At 48.1% G+C, this 14496-nt stretch overlaps 1 protein-coding gene across 4 annotated transcripts in view; it reads right to left on the bottom strand.

Moving 5' to 3' along the window:
• Window positions 1-1577: 1577 nt before the first annotated feature.
• The window catches only part of INTS9 (integrator complex subunit 9), a 73271-nt gene continuing 60352 nt past the window's right edge, over window positions 1578-14496 (bottom strand). For 3 of the 4 annotated variants that reach the window (XM_082306859.1, XM_082306860.1, XM_082306861.1), the window contains 3 exons: window positions 7303-7401; window positions 4895-5032; window positions 1578-2883 (listed from right to left, as the gene is read on the bottom strand). In XM_082306859.1, the coding sequence (XP_082162985.1) occupies window positions 2707-2883; window positions 4895-5032; window positions 7303-7401 (414 nt within the window). In that variant the 3' untranslated portion in view covers window positions 1578-2706. Of the gene's footprint in view, window positions 2884-4894; window positions 5033-5565; window positions 5810-7302; window positions 7402-14496 lie in introns of those variants that run through there. The other variant, XR_014227659.1, reaches the window with a different exon arrangement.

The following is a 14496-nucleotide window of genomic DNA, read 5'->3' as shown; positions in this document are numbered from 1 at the left end:
CAGCCCCTGCCCTGGGCAGCCTGGGCCAGGCCCTGACAGCCCTTTGGGGGAAGGAGTTTTTCCCAATACCCAACCCAACCCTGCCCTGGCGCAGCTTGAGGCCGTTCCCTCTCGTCCCATCGCTTGTTCCTGGGGAGCAGAGACCGACCCCCCCGGCTCCAGCCTCCTTTCAGGCCGTTGCAGAGAGCGATGAGGGCTCCCCTCAGCCTCCTCTTCTCCAGGCTGAGCCCCCCCAGCTCCCCCAGCCGCTCCTCCCCAGCCTTGTGCTCCAGCCCCTGCCCCAGCCTCGCTGCCCTGCTCTGGCCACGCTCCAGCCCCTCCATGGCCGCCTTGGGGTGCGGGGCCCAGCGCTGAGCACAGCATTCGAGGGGCGGCCTCACCAGTGCCCAGCACAGGGGCACCATCCCTGCCCTGCTCCTGCTGGCCACACCGTTCCTGACACAAGCCAGGATGCCCTGGGCCCTCTTGGCCACCTGGGCACCCTGCTGGCTCATGTCCAGCGGCTGTCGACCAGCACCCCCAGGCCCTTTCCCGCCGGGCAGCTCCCAGCCGCTCCTCCCCACGCCTGCAGCGGTGCCTGGGGTTGTTGTGCCTCCAGGGCAGGACCCGGCCCTGAGCCTTGCTGACCCTCATACAATTTCAGGCTTGGGGTTTGCTTTCACTGTGCCAGCAAACTGCTTTTCTGTCATTCTTTGCCCCAAAATAAGCACTTCATGGTGAGTTGCCACACCTTCTGATTGCTCCCCGCCAGGTCCCCTCCGGGTCCTCCACGGCAGCACACCAACTCGGATTTCCTAACCCCCGGTGCCCGAGCCCAGCCTTCACCAAGCAGAAGCTACCGCCTTCGCGGTCGGCCCCCCGGCACGCCGCCGCGCTGCCCGCGCTCAGCCAGGGTGGATGCAACAAGCACTAACGCACGGCCTCGGGGCTGGCTTCTTAAAGCAACGAGTGAAGTCCCTTATAATTAGAAGTGCAAACGAGTATATTCACAAAACGGGGACCTCGTTGGGACCAAGGCTGGGGCTGGTCTAGGTAACAAGGCGGGAGCTGCTCTCGAGGACTCAGACACGACAAGGCCCACTCTTCCCTCTCCCCCTGCCTCCTCAGCTCAGCCGAGTTTATCACACGGCCTCTCTGTGTTAAGAATAATCGTTTTGGAGATTTAATTACAAGGTGAAATATGTCCAATTCTATTATTCCATTTCCAAGTGATGATAAAGAAGCTGAACTACTGCAAATGTTGTAAGCTCTTATGAGGATTAATGCTACCGCAACAAGATTTTTATCACATTAATGCTACTATTTCTCTCACGCCCATGACGTACACACAGAGCAGAGGTATGGACGCTGGAGTCTGTACATCCAATCGAACAGAAATCCTTAATGTGTACGAAATGTGATGTGGAAACTGCAATAGCAAATAGTTTTTATTACGGAGCTGTTCTTCCACTGCCTTAATCTCCCCAAAGCTATAAACTGAAGGAGTAGTTATATTTCACAAATGTGTATATACACGCACAGGCGGACGTGGAATAGGCATGCAGATGCTTTTATAAACCACAGAATGTGCTTCCTCCTTGGCAGTCTTACTACGCTTTTTATTTTTAACACCAAATAAATACAAAACAATCCAATAAAAACCAAACAGCAGTAAATCTGAGAAATTGGTCGCTTTTAAAAGCAATACTATTAACTAAGTTTAGGCCCCAAATACATGATTTTGGGAATGAAAAACCTCCCCAGGTCTGCAGTACAGTTGGCTTTGTATAAATGACTCAGTATTTCAACCAGGATTTGGCATTGTGGGGGCTGAAAGGACAGGGTTTTGGAAGGTAGAAACAAGAGGCACTTAAATATCAAAGGTTTCTCATGAGCACTAGGAGTTTAACTACTTTATGTACTTTTGAAAGTATCTTCCTGAGATACCTCCTCCCCTGATGGAGGAGGAACCCAGGAGGAACCAGTATTTGTGTGTCTCAGTGAAGAGCCGAGAGCTGGGTGGACAAATCTGGTCACAACAGGTGAGGGTGCAGCATCGACAAGCACCTTGCATTGCCAAAGCATAGAGCTTTTCCAAAATCCCTCTGCTTTTGCAGGGAATGGCCAGGCTCTTGCCACTTCGAAGCTATTCTACCTGTCCAGCATAGCCCCCTTTTCCTAATTTTATTTTTATCATCTCTGCCTTACCAGCTTTCTCATTCCTCTTCGTGCCAGTGAAATACACGTGCAGAATGCAAATGGAGGACAGGCAGGAAACTGGATCTGGTGACCAGGAAGAAGCAGTGGGGAGAAAAAGAAATCTCTTCATATCCGAGGCCATTATTTCGATATTCTTACAGTGTTTTCTCAGGGAAAGGACTGGGGCATACGTTGCTGAGAGGGTCACACAGAGAAATGCCTGCGTCTGCACGCAATCTCACCCTGACCTGGTAAGTATACACTCTACTTACTCTGCAGTCTGTATCTCCTACAAGATTCCAACTCCCAATTTTACAGCACAGGAATCCCCTCCAAAGTATTCCAAAACCGGTTAAAAATAAAATTAAAAAAATATATAGATATTAAAAAATACTTCCTTGCTTCTCCATGAAGGGGAAGGTGGTTTCTGGTCTCTGAATCAGGAAATTTTCTCTCTCCCTGGGGTCATCCTCTGGAAAGCTCTTAGCGCTGGGGTGTCCCCTTGCAGAGCAGCATGATGTCCATGAGTTAAAATTTCTGCAGGAATTTGAGAACCAGGTCACGCAGTTTCACCCTCAAAGGTTCATCGTTGTCGCAGATGATGTGTGTGGAGTCCTCCTCAATCTGAATGAGGGTTTCTGCCTCCTGGAGGAGTACGATGTGGCCTTTGGCTGTGTCCTCCACCTTCACGTCACTGAAACCATGCTAGATGTATCATTGGGGAGGGAGAAACGGAGAGAGATCAGAGAGTCATAGAATCATTAAGGTTGGAAAAGACCCTTAAGATCATCAAGTCCAACCGTTAACCCAGCACTGCCAAGGCCACCACTAAACCATGTCCCTCAGCACCACATCTCCCCGGCTTTTAAATCCCCCCAGGGATGGGGACTCAGCCCCTGCCCTGGGCAGCCTGGGCCAGGGCCTGACAGCCCTTTGGGGGAAGAAGTTTTTCCCCATACCCAACCCAACCCTGCCCTGGCGCAGCTTGAGGCCGTTCCCTCTCGTCCCATCGCTTGTTCCTGGGGAGCAGAGACCGACCCCCCCGGCTCCAGCCTCCTTTCAGGCCGTTGCAGAGAGCGATGAGGGCTCCCCTCAGCCTCCTCTTCTCCAGGCTGAGCCCCCCCAGCTCCCCCAGCCGCTCCTCCCCAGCCTTGTGCTCCAGCCCCTGCCCCAGCCTCGCTGCCCTGCTCTGGCCACGCTCCAGCCCCTCCATGGCCGCCTTGGGGTGCGGGGCCCAGCGCTGAGCACAGCATTCGAGGGGCGGCCTCCCCAGTGCCCAGCACGGGGGGACCATCCCTGCCCTGCTACTGCTGGCCACACCGTTCCTGACACAAGCCAGGATGCCCTGGGCCCTCTTGGCCACCTGGGCACCCTGCTGGCTCGTGTCCAGCGGCTGTCGACCAGCACCCCCAGGCCCTTTCCCACCGGGCAGCTCCCAGCCGCTCCTCCCCACGCCTGCAGCGGTGCCTGGGGTTGCTGTGCCCCCAGGGCAGGACCCGGCCCTGAGCCTTGCTGACCCTCACCCCGGGGCCTGGGCCCATCGCCCCGGCCTGGCCAGGGCCCTCTGCAGAGCCTCCTGCCCCCCAGCAGACCAACGCTCCCGCCCGACTGGGTGTCCCCTGCAAACTGGCTGAGGGTGCCCTCCATCCCCTCCTCCCGATCATCGATGAAGATATTGAACAGGACCGGCCCCAGCACTGAGCCCTGGGGAACAGCACTGGTGACCGGCCGCCAGCTGGGTTTGGCTCCATTCACCACCACTCTCTGGGCTCAGCCATTCAGCCAGGTTTTAACCCAGATGTTACTACAACTCAGGAAAACAGGTAGAGATGAAAGACTAGGGCACAGCAGGGAGGAGAGGGGAGAATGGCTACAAAATATGGAGTGCCATTGCAGATATCCTAGAGCTTTGGGATTTGCAGAGGAAACATGCATAGGCTAAGCTACATATGACCCTCATTATACGGATGGATAAACTATAGAACAGGGAGGCTAAAGACAACATCTTCTGCTACACCAGGTCACTGCAATTGCAAAATCTTGAGAGACAAAGAGGACAAATGGCTCCTTTAACTACAGAAATGACCATCTGCTGACATTACTGCCTCAAAGATGATGGTGAAAAGCTACTGGACCCCAGGGCAAACTTCCTCACAGACAATCCTACCCTTTTTCCTGCCAATTTTCTCCAAGGGGTCGTGCAGGCGAGAACAGGGCTCCACAGAGCAGTAACCACCTGCCTGCAAGTTCAGCCCCCAAGCCCCATGTCCTGCAGAAAGGTTCTCCATCAGTGGAGACATTTCCAGGATCTCTTCTTCACTTGGTCACTTCATTTTCACAAAACTTGTAGGAACTTCAATACTTTTGAGACCTCCTCCCCACTGTTCAAATTTATTGGAAATCAGCTGATGAATCCAAAAGTTACACGGGGGAAATTCATCCACCCAGAGTCACCCCAAAAGCTCTGCTTCCACGGGAAACCAGGAGGAAATGACTGACATGAAGCCCCCGTATCAGGACACGACTCCACAGGGAATTATTCCCTCCATCCTCAGTGCAGGGACAGATGTTCCCTGAGGTACGCCACTAGCTCACGAGCCCCTCTCCATTTCAAGCTACACTAAAATTATTTTCCCTCTCTCTGCCAGCAAAGCAGCACATTTCTGAGATCAGCAGAAATCCGCTTGAACCTCACCTGCCACCAAAGACTTATTACCTTCTCGAGCGCCTGCACAAACTGGTCCACAGGAATGGAGCCGCTCAGCAATGGCTTCAAAGGCTTACACTCTGGCACGTCATCACTCACTCGCTTTCTCTTCTTGCTGGCGGGAGGTTGCGGAGGTTTTGGAGGGAGCTAATGGACGAGAAGGTGCACAGTAATGCAGTGAATCACATCAGCTTCTTATAATTTAGTTGGAATAACAAGCACATGAGATAGAAAAGGCATACTGATTTTGTTTTCTGTCACTAAAAGGGAACGTTGCAGTGCTGAAGGGGAGAGGAGAAACCCAGGCTGGGGCTCCACTGCAGCTCTGCACACACAAGCCACCATTTATAGAAATAAATTAGCAGTTTTAGTTCAAATCTCCATCATCTTAAAATTTTTGTCAAATTCAGTTCTGTTCAAATTTCCATCATCTTAAAAGGCCTGTCAGACTCAATTCAAGACTGAGGCTTTCTATTTTTGCATTCGAGTACCCTGCAGTATTTTCTAGGAATCATGCCTTAAAGAAGTCAATGCCTTGAAAATCACACTCTAGAAGATGCAACAGGTTGGGAAAGGGCCAAATTCAGAGCAAGTAACTACTCGGGGAATGAGAAAAATGGGTAATTTACGTCTCACTGGCCTCAGAAAAATGAGTCTTTAGGAAGAACTTGAATACTGACAAGGAGGCGTGAGGGATGCTGCAGTGCCTGAAAAATCACTGGGGTGTGATGTGGGGATAATTTTGTGCTGCTTCCAAGCCTTAACGCATCCCGGAGACCTTCTGCGTCAGCGGGGAGGGGGAGGCAGGGGCAGCACGTGCGGCGGCAGCTAACCCAGCACTGCGCGGCGCTGCGCGCGCGGGCCAGGCGTGGGGTTCACTGAGCGCTTCTGAAAGACCGCTTCATGGAGATGAAAACCAGATTCCTGTCAAAAGAACGGCGAGGAAATTATTGTGTAAAATAAGTCCATGTGTCCTGTGCCAAGTTAGTTAGGTCGGGGAAGTGTCAGTACTGGTCTTTCCCAGTGAACTAGCAACTCAGTCCCTGGGAAAAAGGTGCTGGGGAAAATTTCTCCAAAATTTTGGCAAGACCATTTGCCAGGGATGCGTCTGCACAACACACAGGGAATTTGCCTGAAGCAACCCCAGTGCCTTGTAGCACCCCGCACACTCCAGGTGACAGACTGGGCTCCTCTCAGCTCTGTGCCTTTCCCATCGCGTAGCATCGTGTCTGAACCTGCTGCTGTGATGTCCCCGTGTTTCTTTCAACAGCCAGGGAAGGGTGTTTTTCATCCTTGGGAGAGAAATGCCGCCTGCTCAGAGTCCAGTTCCACAAGCACGGATGCACCTGAGACACTTTACAAACCCCACCATTTTCCCTGAAGTTGGTGGGCCTACGTGCATGTTATTTGTGCATTGGTGAGTCCCAGGCTCAGCCAACACTGACAGATACCACTGTGCTGGCTTCCCTCCATCCATCTGAGAGGGCTCTGGCATTTTAAGCCTAGGTCTAAGTTTATTTGGCATCAGGAATCAGAGTAGAGAAGGGAGTAAATGAACAACACAAAGGAGAAAGCAGCCTCAGACCAACGGCATTTTAATATTTCGATTTGTTCGCTGTTGCCTAGTGTTTCTAGGGAACTGACCTGGAAAAAGTAAGACAGCCTGTCTGCTGTGCAGTGATATAAATCCTTAACCAATCTTTATGCCCCTGCATTAAAGACGTTACCATACTGGGCCCTCTTCCCAAGCGTAGTGGGCCCAGCCCAGCTCTACCGCCCAGCAGGAGAGGCAGCATCGTGCGGCGTGTGGCTGCACTGAGTTGCCTGCGTGCTCAGGCATCAAAGGAGAAAGGTGGCCAGGGCATCCACTGCTAAGCAGGTTCACCAGACATCATCTCCCTCTGCAGAGCACTAATGCCAGGAATTAGAGTGTCAGCCTAAAGGAGGTGGTAGGAAGAGAGTATACACTCCTACTTTGTGCGAGGATGCACAATCTGCTTCTTGGGGAACAGGGCAACTTCAGGAAGACAGTCCCTTCACATGTCTAATGTTTTAGGTCATCTCTCCCCTCTGACCCTCAGTTCTAAGTCCATGAGAGGCTGACTGACGCTGATCCTGGTGTATGGGTTATGGAAGACAGCAGTATGATTTGTAGCCTCTCTTCCGGAATCATCTCGCTTCCCCTTTTATCTTAGCCAGGCACATAGCCAAGGAAAAGAGGGTAGAGAGATTTATTTGCAACCCACTCTCTACGTGTAATTCCTCACTCACACATGCCGGGACAAAGCATCTGACAAGGACTCTGCTCCGGTGGGGAAAGAGTCGTTGGAGGGGTTGCCTCATGAGAACAGCTGGGGTCCCAGATGGCAGGAAAGCCGGTGTAAGGATATTTTTCTCCCTTTCCCATTATACTGTACCTGCAGCACATGTTTGTTGTCTTTAGTATGCAACACGGCAGAAACTGTTGCTAAGGAAATACCAGGCTTAATCTCCAAGGGCACGAGTGAATCTGCAAGCTAAAGCAAAAGAAGGATTTTGTTCAGCAAGTGATAATCTCAAAATTTGTATGAATCCAGCTGTGACTTAAATTGGCAGCATGGTATTTTTAAACACGGACTAATGAACTGTAAACACAAACCCACTGCTACAATGACAGAGCGCTCCTGTTACCTGCTTAGCCCTCCTTCCAGCTCTTAAAGCTACCGACTTTCGTACCGTTACCAGAGCAGCGCGAGGTTTGCAGTAACCAAGGCAAGTCTCACAAAACATAACAATTAAAGAGAAACCCCGTTTAAGAAGATATCAATTACTTTATTAATGATTTTGATCAACAAAACTCATAATGTAATTCGTCATTATTTATTATGTTCGTTACGCTGATGGACTATGAAAAATCAAAGCCAGTTTCCTTTCCGTTCCTTAGTGCTCTGGCATTCTGGCTGCAGAATAGCTGGAAGAAAAGCGTTTGTCCTTAAAAACCCAATGGCTCTGGTTGACTGGTTTGAAATTTTTCCTTACAACACTGCATAGAAACCCTTACACTGCCTTTTATGTAATTCTTCTCTGAAAGAAGTAAAATTTAGTCTTGGCTCCAACTTTGAATTCAATGGCAGCCTCCCAAGATCCTCAGCATTGAGGGTGTTGGCAGTGAACGTGGAGTGGGCAGTACCGCACCTGCCGAGACGTGCGGAAGTTGGCCAGCTGGGAAGCACCTCTTCCAGCCACGTTTCCAAAGGAACGCTGCAGAAAACATTGTCGTGGACACAGAAAATTATTCCCTTTTCCCCTCCAATGGAGTTCTAGATGACAACACACTGGACACCGGGTGCTCTGGAGTCCTGTCCAGGACTGCAGCCAGGACTAGGATAAACAGGTACCTATCTAGTCCTGGATAAACAGGTACCTTCACGCCACATGGGCCAGCAGCCCAAGTGGTTTCCAAGCATCACTCCCAGCCAAGCATGCTCCTGTTACTCGCTGTGGACCTGAAAGTGTGCTCTGTGTCTGCGGGGGAACCTTGCAGGCACCTCACAAAACAAAAATGGGTACGATTGCTCACGCGTTATACCACTGGATGGGAGGACTCTCCAGTTGTGAAGACAAGTAACACCTAAAGGGACAGAACCTACTTGGCTGTTTTTCCCAAGAGTTGTACCATCAGCCCACTCAGACCATCGCCCCATCCCATGTAGAAAGAGTCTCTGTGAGATGATCTTCATCTGAACTCCATTCCCTTTCATCTTCAAACACATGGCACCCCCACTTGGAGCCAGATATTAAGAAGAGCTTAACCTCCAGGCAAAGGAGCTCTTTTGAAACTTCAGCCATCTACTGCAGTGCTTCCATGCAGCAGAGCTCTGGAGAACCGGCTATCATCATTGCCCTGCCAGCAAGGCAACGCCAGCTCTCTTTAGCTCGCCAGATGCTCCCATGCATGGAAAGCGGGAAGAGAAACTGAATGGATTTTAGAAAAGCGTGGTATATTCCCATTTTGGAGACAGTGCACCTGAAGCAAAGGAAGATTAAATTCCTTCCCAAGGGCCATCTAGTGAATTTTCAACAGGATCCAAACCGGGAGAGGGACAGAGCAGAACAACTGAACCCTGCCACTTCTCAAGAAACTTCAGGTACCAATATTTTACTGCCAAATACTCTGGTCTGCTGTAAATGATGACGATGTAGGTTATCACTCTATTACGGCAAAGCTCTAATCCTTGTGAATACAGAAGGAACTGAACTTGACTTCAAAAAGCTCTCATTGCTGGCCTAATCCTTTTGCCATCAAAGCCCTGAGAAGGCTTTTCTGTTGGCTTCAATGGCAGCCGAGTTCAGTGACTTCTAATAACTTCTGAAAATCTTACCTACCACTGTTAAAGCTGCAGGAACATTTTGAGAGCACCTCCTTCAAATAAAAGAGTTGGACAGATGCTTGTGTTGGAAAAACACAGACATTCTAAGGCTGAATTCAAATCCCCTAAAATTTTGCACCCTTACAGACTTGGTGAATCTTAGAAATCAAAATTTCACGGAGCAGTTCAGATTGCTCTCTCTCTGGGGCTCTGTTCAAGATCTTTAAAGCAGGCATTTTGAATACAGCCTTTACAGTTTGTTGTTGAAGGCTAAGAGAATGAAAATCTAATGATAATTATTGCTTCAGATTTCCCCTGGGACCTAAAAATAGTAACACTTGCAGCAGTGTGTTATGCTGCACTTTGCAGTGGTCGAAGGCACTTTCCATTCCCACCACCTTCCAGAGGAGGATCGATACAAAATGGGCTCTAATGAAGAATACGTGGCAAAATGACAAACACTGTAAAGAGAAAGGTCATTAAAAACCAGAGAGCTGCTTAGAATCTAAGTCCTCTTCTGCCACTGAAATACTTTGACATTAATATTTAAACAGGTTTTAACCACACAGTTGGTAAATAGCAACACTTCAATTATTAACAGTCAAAAAGACAGTAAGACAGACGTTCATTTTTATTTTCTCTACGATATTGCTTCACCTCACAGCCCTCTTCATGTTGCAGCCAATCCTTTCATTACAGAAGTTCACTGACCCAAACCAAAAAGGTCATTTAATCACATCCAGTAATTCACCCACCAAGACCAGACAGCACTGCTATATTCCTTTCGACTGAGCTCCTGCACACACAAATCACAGAACTCTTCCAAAATGCTGGATTAAAGAAATCCTTTTCAGAGAGATAGCAAATCTTGTCTATACTCCAAGCAATGGCAACTCCACCATTTCCTCTCGCAAGCTGTTCCAAACTTTAATTTTCCTTGCAGCTAGGAAACCGTGTCTTATTTCAAGGTTGAATTTGTCCAGCTTTCAGTTGCTGAATCTTGTTATGCCTTTGTCTGCAAGATTGAAAAGCCCCCCACTATGCAAGAATAAATGCTTCTTCCTTCCAGTCATTACCACAAGTCTAATGCCACATGCTGGCACCAGGAAAATCACGAAAGCAGAGACGCACGGCACTGAGCGCTAACATCGCATTAATCAGTCCCCTGCCTATGGATGAGCACTTGGACTGCCTTAAGACAAACTTGTCTGCGTGTGTGTATGTGTACCGTGTCTTTCATTTTTTTAAAAGCCCTCCTGTTAAGGAAAGTTTAGAACAGAGACCAGCCAAAAAACAACAGTCATTGACTCTCAGTAGTCTGAAACTGCAGGTGCTGATGGGAACCTTGTAACGGCTGAGGGAGAGAAGAATCAGCTTGGGAAGTCCTGCTCCCACAATCAGAGCTGTCCACCTATGCTCTTACAGAGTAAAGATATTTTTACCGTAAACTGCAGTTGAATCTTTCATGTAGGATTGCATTTTCCACAACGAAATGAGATCTGACACATACTACGTAAGCCCGAACACCGTTGTTGGCCAAACTATAGCTGTTTATAAAGAAGAACAACGCACACAGGTTAGGTTACTCTGAAGTCTCTCCTAAGGCCTTCATCGAGGAGAACTCTCCCTAGGCTTAATGTCATGTGCTGTCTTCAGTCACCAGCCAAAAACCCTCTTGTAGGCAACAAAGAGGTGAACAGTGACTGAGGATGGGATCCGAAACTCCTACTATAAATAAAAATTGAGGCTGAATAATCAGTGAATAAAATCAGGAGAGGATCAGAATTTTAGCACACGTGGTCTTGGTCCTATGGAGGATTTTCCCAGGGACAAATGTGCACGGACATCCATCAGCCAGTAGTTTAACACCCAAGTTGCAGCTGTATTGGCGGTGGTGACTACCAGTGATTTCTTCTGAGGTTTTTGGGACGCCTCTCCAAATTTCTCCCTTTTCCCTCTTCCTCTCCAAGTTTTATAAGTGCAATAGTTCTTGGCTTACCCTAGAGAGGGTGCAGAAGATTGACCCAGCAGGGAGAGCTGAAGTCTGAGTTGAGCGAGGTGAGCTGGATCTTCATCCTCCAGGACTGGAGCAAAGGGGAACTAGCAGGAGCACAGCAAAGCTCATCAGTAATTAAAATCCCCTTAACTTCTAAGATCTGAAATTCACTGATGCGTACACTAGACTATAGCATGTGTATTTAGAAAGGGACACAGCTGGGTTTTTATATCAACATTAAAAGTGTATTTTCCAGACTTGCAAACTGTGCATAAATGTACGATCTCTGCATTAGAGGTAGGAGCCAGAGTTGCAACTCCGGATCAAACCAGAGAAATCAAAGACATGAAACAGGGCTGTGAAACCACTGGGCAGGACAGACCCATTATGAACTCAACACATTGCAAGTCCTTAGAAAAAATAAAGAAAGAATAAGGTTGTAATATATTCCTTGGGGCAGGGATCAGTTTTGTTCCGTGCTTGTGCAATACCTAGTGCTTCGAAATCCTACTAAGGGACCCATTACTCATGCTACTATACTGCAGTAATAAAGGAAATGGAAGGAAAACTTTAAAAAATCATCAAAAGTGGATCACATGCGACCAACACAACAGCTTTCTCTGATAAGACAACTGCTGAGGGAATTGGGGCAGCTGCAGTCTGTGCTTCATGAAGCACTAGCAAGGTACCACATGGGAAATTATAAACTGTGGATTTCTACAGCAGTCCTGAGGTGGGGAAAGTGCTGGTTAAAGCAAAGATATTCCCAGACAACTACTGGGCTGCTGCTGCAGTTCCTGAAGGGTCAGTCTTGAGCCTACTCCCATACAATTTTTATTAATGGCCTCAGTACAGAACGGAGAGGGTGTTCAAAAGGCCTCACTGAAGTCTGCAGAGGCACCCTTAACAGAAAGAAAGATCAGGCTATCATAGAGGAAGAACTAGATGACCTCAAGAACTGGAGTGAGAAAAACAAGATGAAATTCAATAGCACGAAATGCAAGGCCAGGGGCTGGCCTAATACCGAGAGATTCTGCTGTGAGCTGGCAGCTGCTGGAAATGACAGAGGTGAAGGGTCCAGGTTTATTAGTCCATCCCATGAGAACTCAGAGTCACAAATGCGACAGGGCCATGAAAAAGCTAAATGCAACTCCAGAAAATACCAGGTAATTCTAGCAGAGATGAGCTATTGCTATTATATTGGGCCCAGCAAGATCTCATCCGAACTACTTGTAAATTGTGGGTAATTTAAGTTCAAGTAAGATATACTGAAGGGTAGGTTAGGGCAGGAGGGGCTGTCTTGTAAGAGGAAACTAAATATCTTGGCTTGTTTAGCCTGGCAAGAAGAACGCCAAAAGGAGAATTTGATTATTCTACATAAACACCACAGGGAAAATACCAACAAAATGGAAAATCTATTTATGCTAAAACATCATGTTAAGAATAAGTATGTGCAGACCAGCCATGAATACGCGTGGGCTGGAAATTAGGATGTTTGTAGCCATCAGAGACAGTGGGGGTTCGAACAGCATTGTAGTGGGAACAGCAGGGGCATAAGTCTTTACAATTTGAAGCATGTGCCTTACATTTTTTGAGGCACATTATAAACACTATTACTAACTGCAGCTGGGTTCTGGCCATGTAACCCATGAGGGCACTTCCATTTCTGGGTGGAAATGATTGCTTACAGCCTTGGGGCTTGTCAGGTATGAAGAGATTCCCACCCAGATCCTAGCCCCTAAAAAGGATGCAATTCGTATGCGACAGAAAAATATCCTCTCCCAATTATTAGAAAAGCCCAAAGATTTTAAAATCTGCCTGCCTTCAGAGGGAGTCCACCAGGCCCTAGTTTCACAGAGGTTTTTACAATAAGTAGTCCTCAGCAAAATCTGAACAGTGAACAACCTGCCTCATCCTCCATCCCCTGACTCACCTTGCTCCTCACACACATCAAATCCAGTTTCTCGATGCAGAAAAGCATCTTCCTAGTGTACCTTTAATAGGAAAAGAGCGCCCAAATATTCCACATGCTTAAAAGCTGTGCAATAGCCCTTTTGCAAGCAGGATGATCTGTACAGTCAGTTTTGTAAACAAAAAACACGGTATTCATCCTGTCACTTATATTTGGATGGCAATGTTAGGAAAGGAAGACAATTTACCTCCCCTCCTACCTCCCTGCCTCTTCTTATCCCTTCACTATTTAAGTACCAGGAGCTCTGTTGTCGAGTCACTGTGAAACCAGACACAGAAATGCACGGAGATTCTAGTGTGGGCAGAAGTCTCAACCAGACTCAGCCTTGGCTTTACACCATCTGCTAAATCAGGCAGAGCCTGAGCGCAGGAAGTCTGCAAGTATCAGATCCTGCAGAGGAAACAAAAAGATATGTGGTCGCACACATGCACCGAAGGGGAAAGGCCTAAAGATTTAAATATGCCTGTGGAGTAAGCATTCGTGACCAGCAAGCGTATTAAACAAGACACAAACATGCTGCAGGCCATTTGTGCAGGAGAATGGAAATTGGGGAATCTTTCCCACGAGACTTAAAGGAAGAAGGGCATTTCCAACAAAGAACAAACATCCTAGAACTAAGGGCATCTATATAATCATTAGTGTGTGATCTGAGTCGTGCCTTGTTGGGGTTTCAGCCTCAGATTTTACAGAATCCAAGTGTTTTAAATGGGATGATTAGGTTGCTAAACTAACCCTAACTTAACAGATCTTTCAGTCTCTGTAGGTCGGCTACAATTCTCCCTGGAGAGGATTTTAAAGTCTCGTTAACTTCAGTGGATGAAGAATCGTGCCATAAATATCTAAAGTTTTCGATATTACTGCTTGCACATGCCTACATCGTAGCTTTACTCTTCCATATAGCCAGCATCTAGCAGAGGAATAAAACAAGCTGAAGGGGTAGTCCTGCAGTTTTGAGCAATGAAACAGCCCCCTTCTTTTCCATGTACATGTTTCATGTTCAACTAATGGACCAGGGCTCCAGATCAACATGATGAACCTTGCCCCAGAGCGTGGCAATCACACCAGAAAGACCCGTACTGACCAACCAACAGCAAATGATCCTGGGTGGGATTATAAGGAGTAGTCTCAATACTAAAGCTAACCACTGGCTTTTTGCCAAGCCTGTGCCAAGAGACAGTTTTAAGGAGGTATTTAAGAAGTGGAATGAAGTCGATTTATGGCTGTTTAATGAAGCTCTTCCCCAGTATGCTGCACAGCCTGGGAGCAGGCACGAAACAGTTGTTGGAAGAACTTA

This window comes from Platalea leucorodia (genome assembly GCF_965183815.1).
Source record: "Platalea leucorodia genome assembly, chromosome: 3".
Classification (NCBI taxonomy): domain Eukaryota; kingdom Metazoa; phylum Chordata; class Aves; order Pelecaniformes; family Threskiornithidae; genus Platalea; species Platalea leucorodia.
The sequence above is the reverse complement of the archived record's forward strand: the minus strand, read 5'-3'. Positions and strand labels throughout refer to the sequence as shown.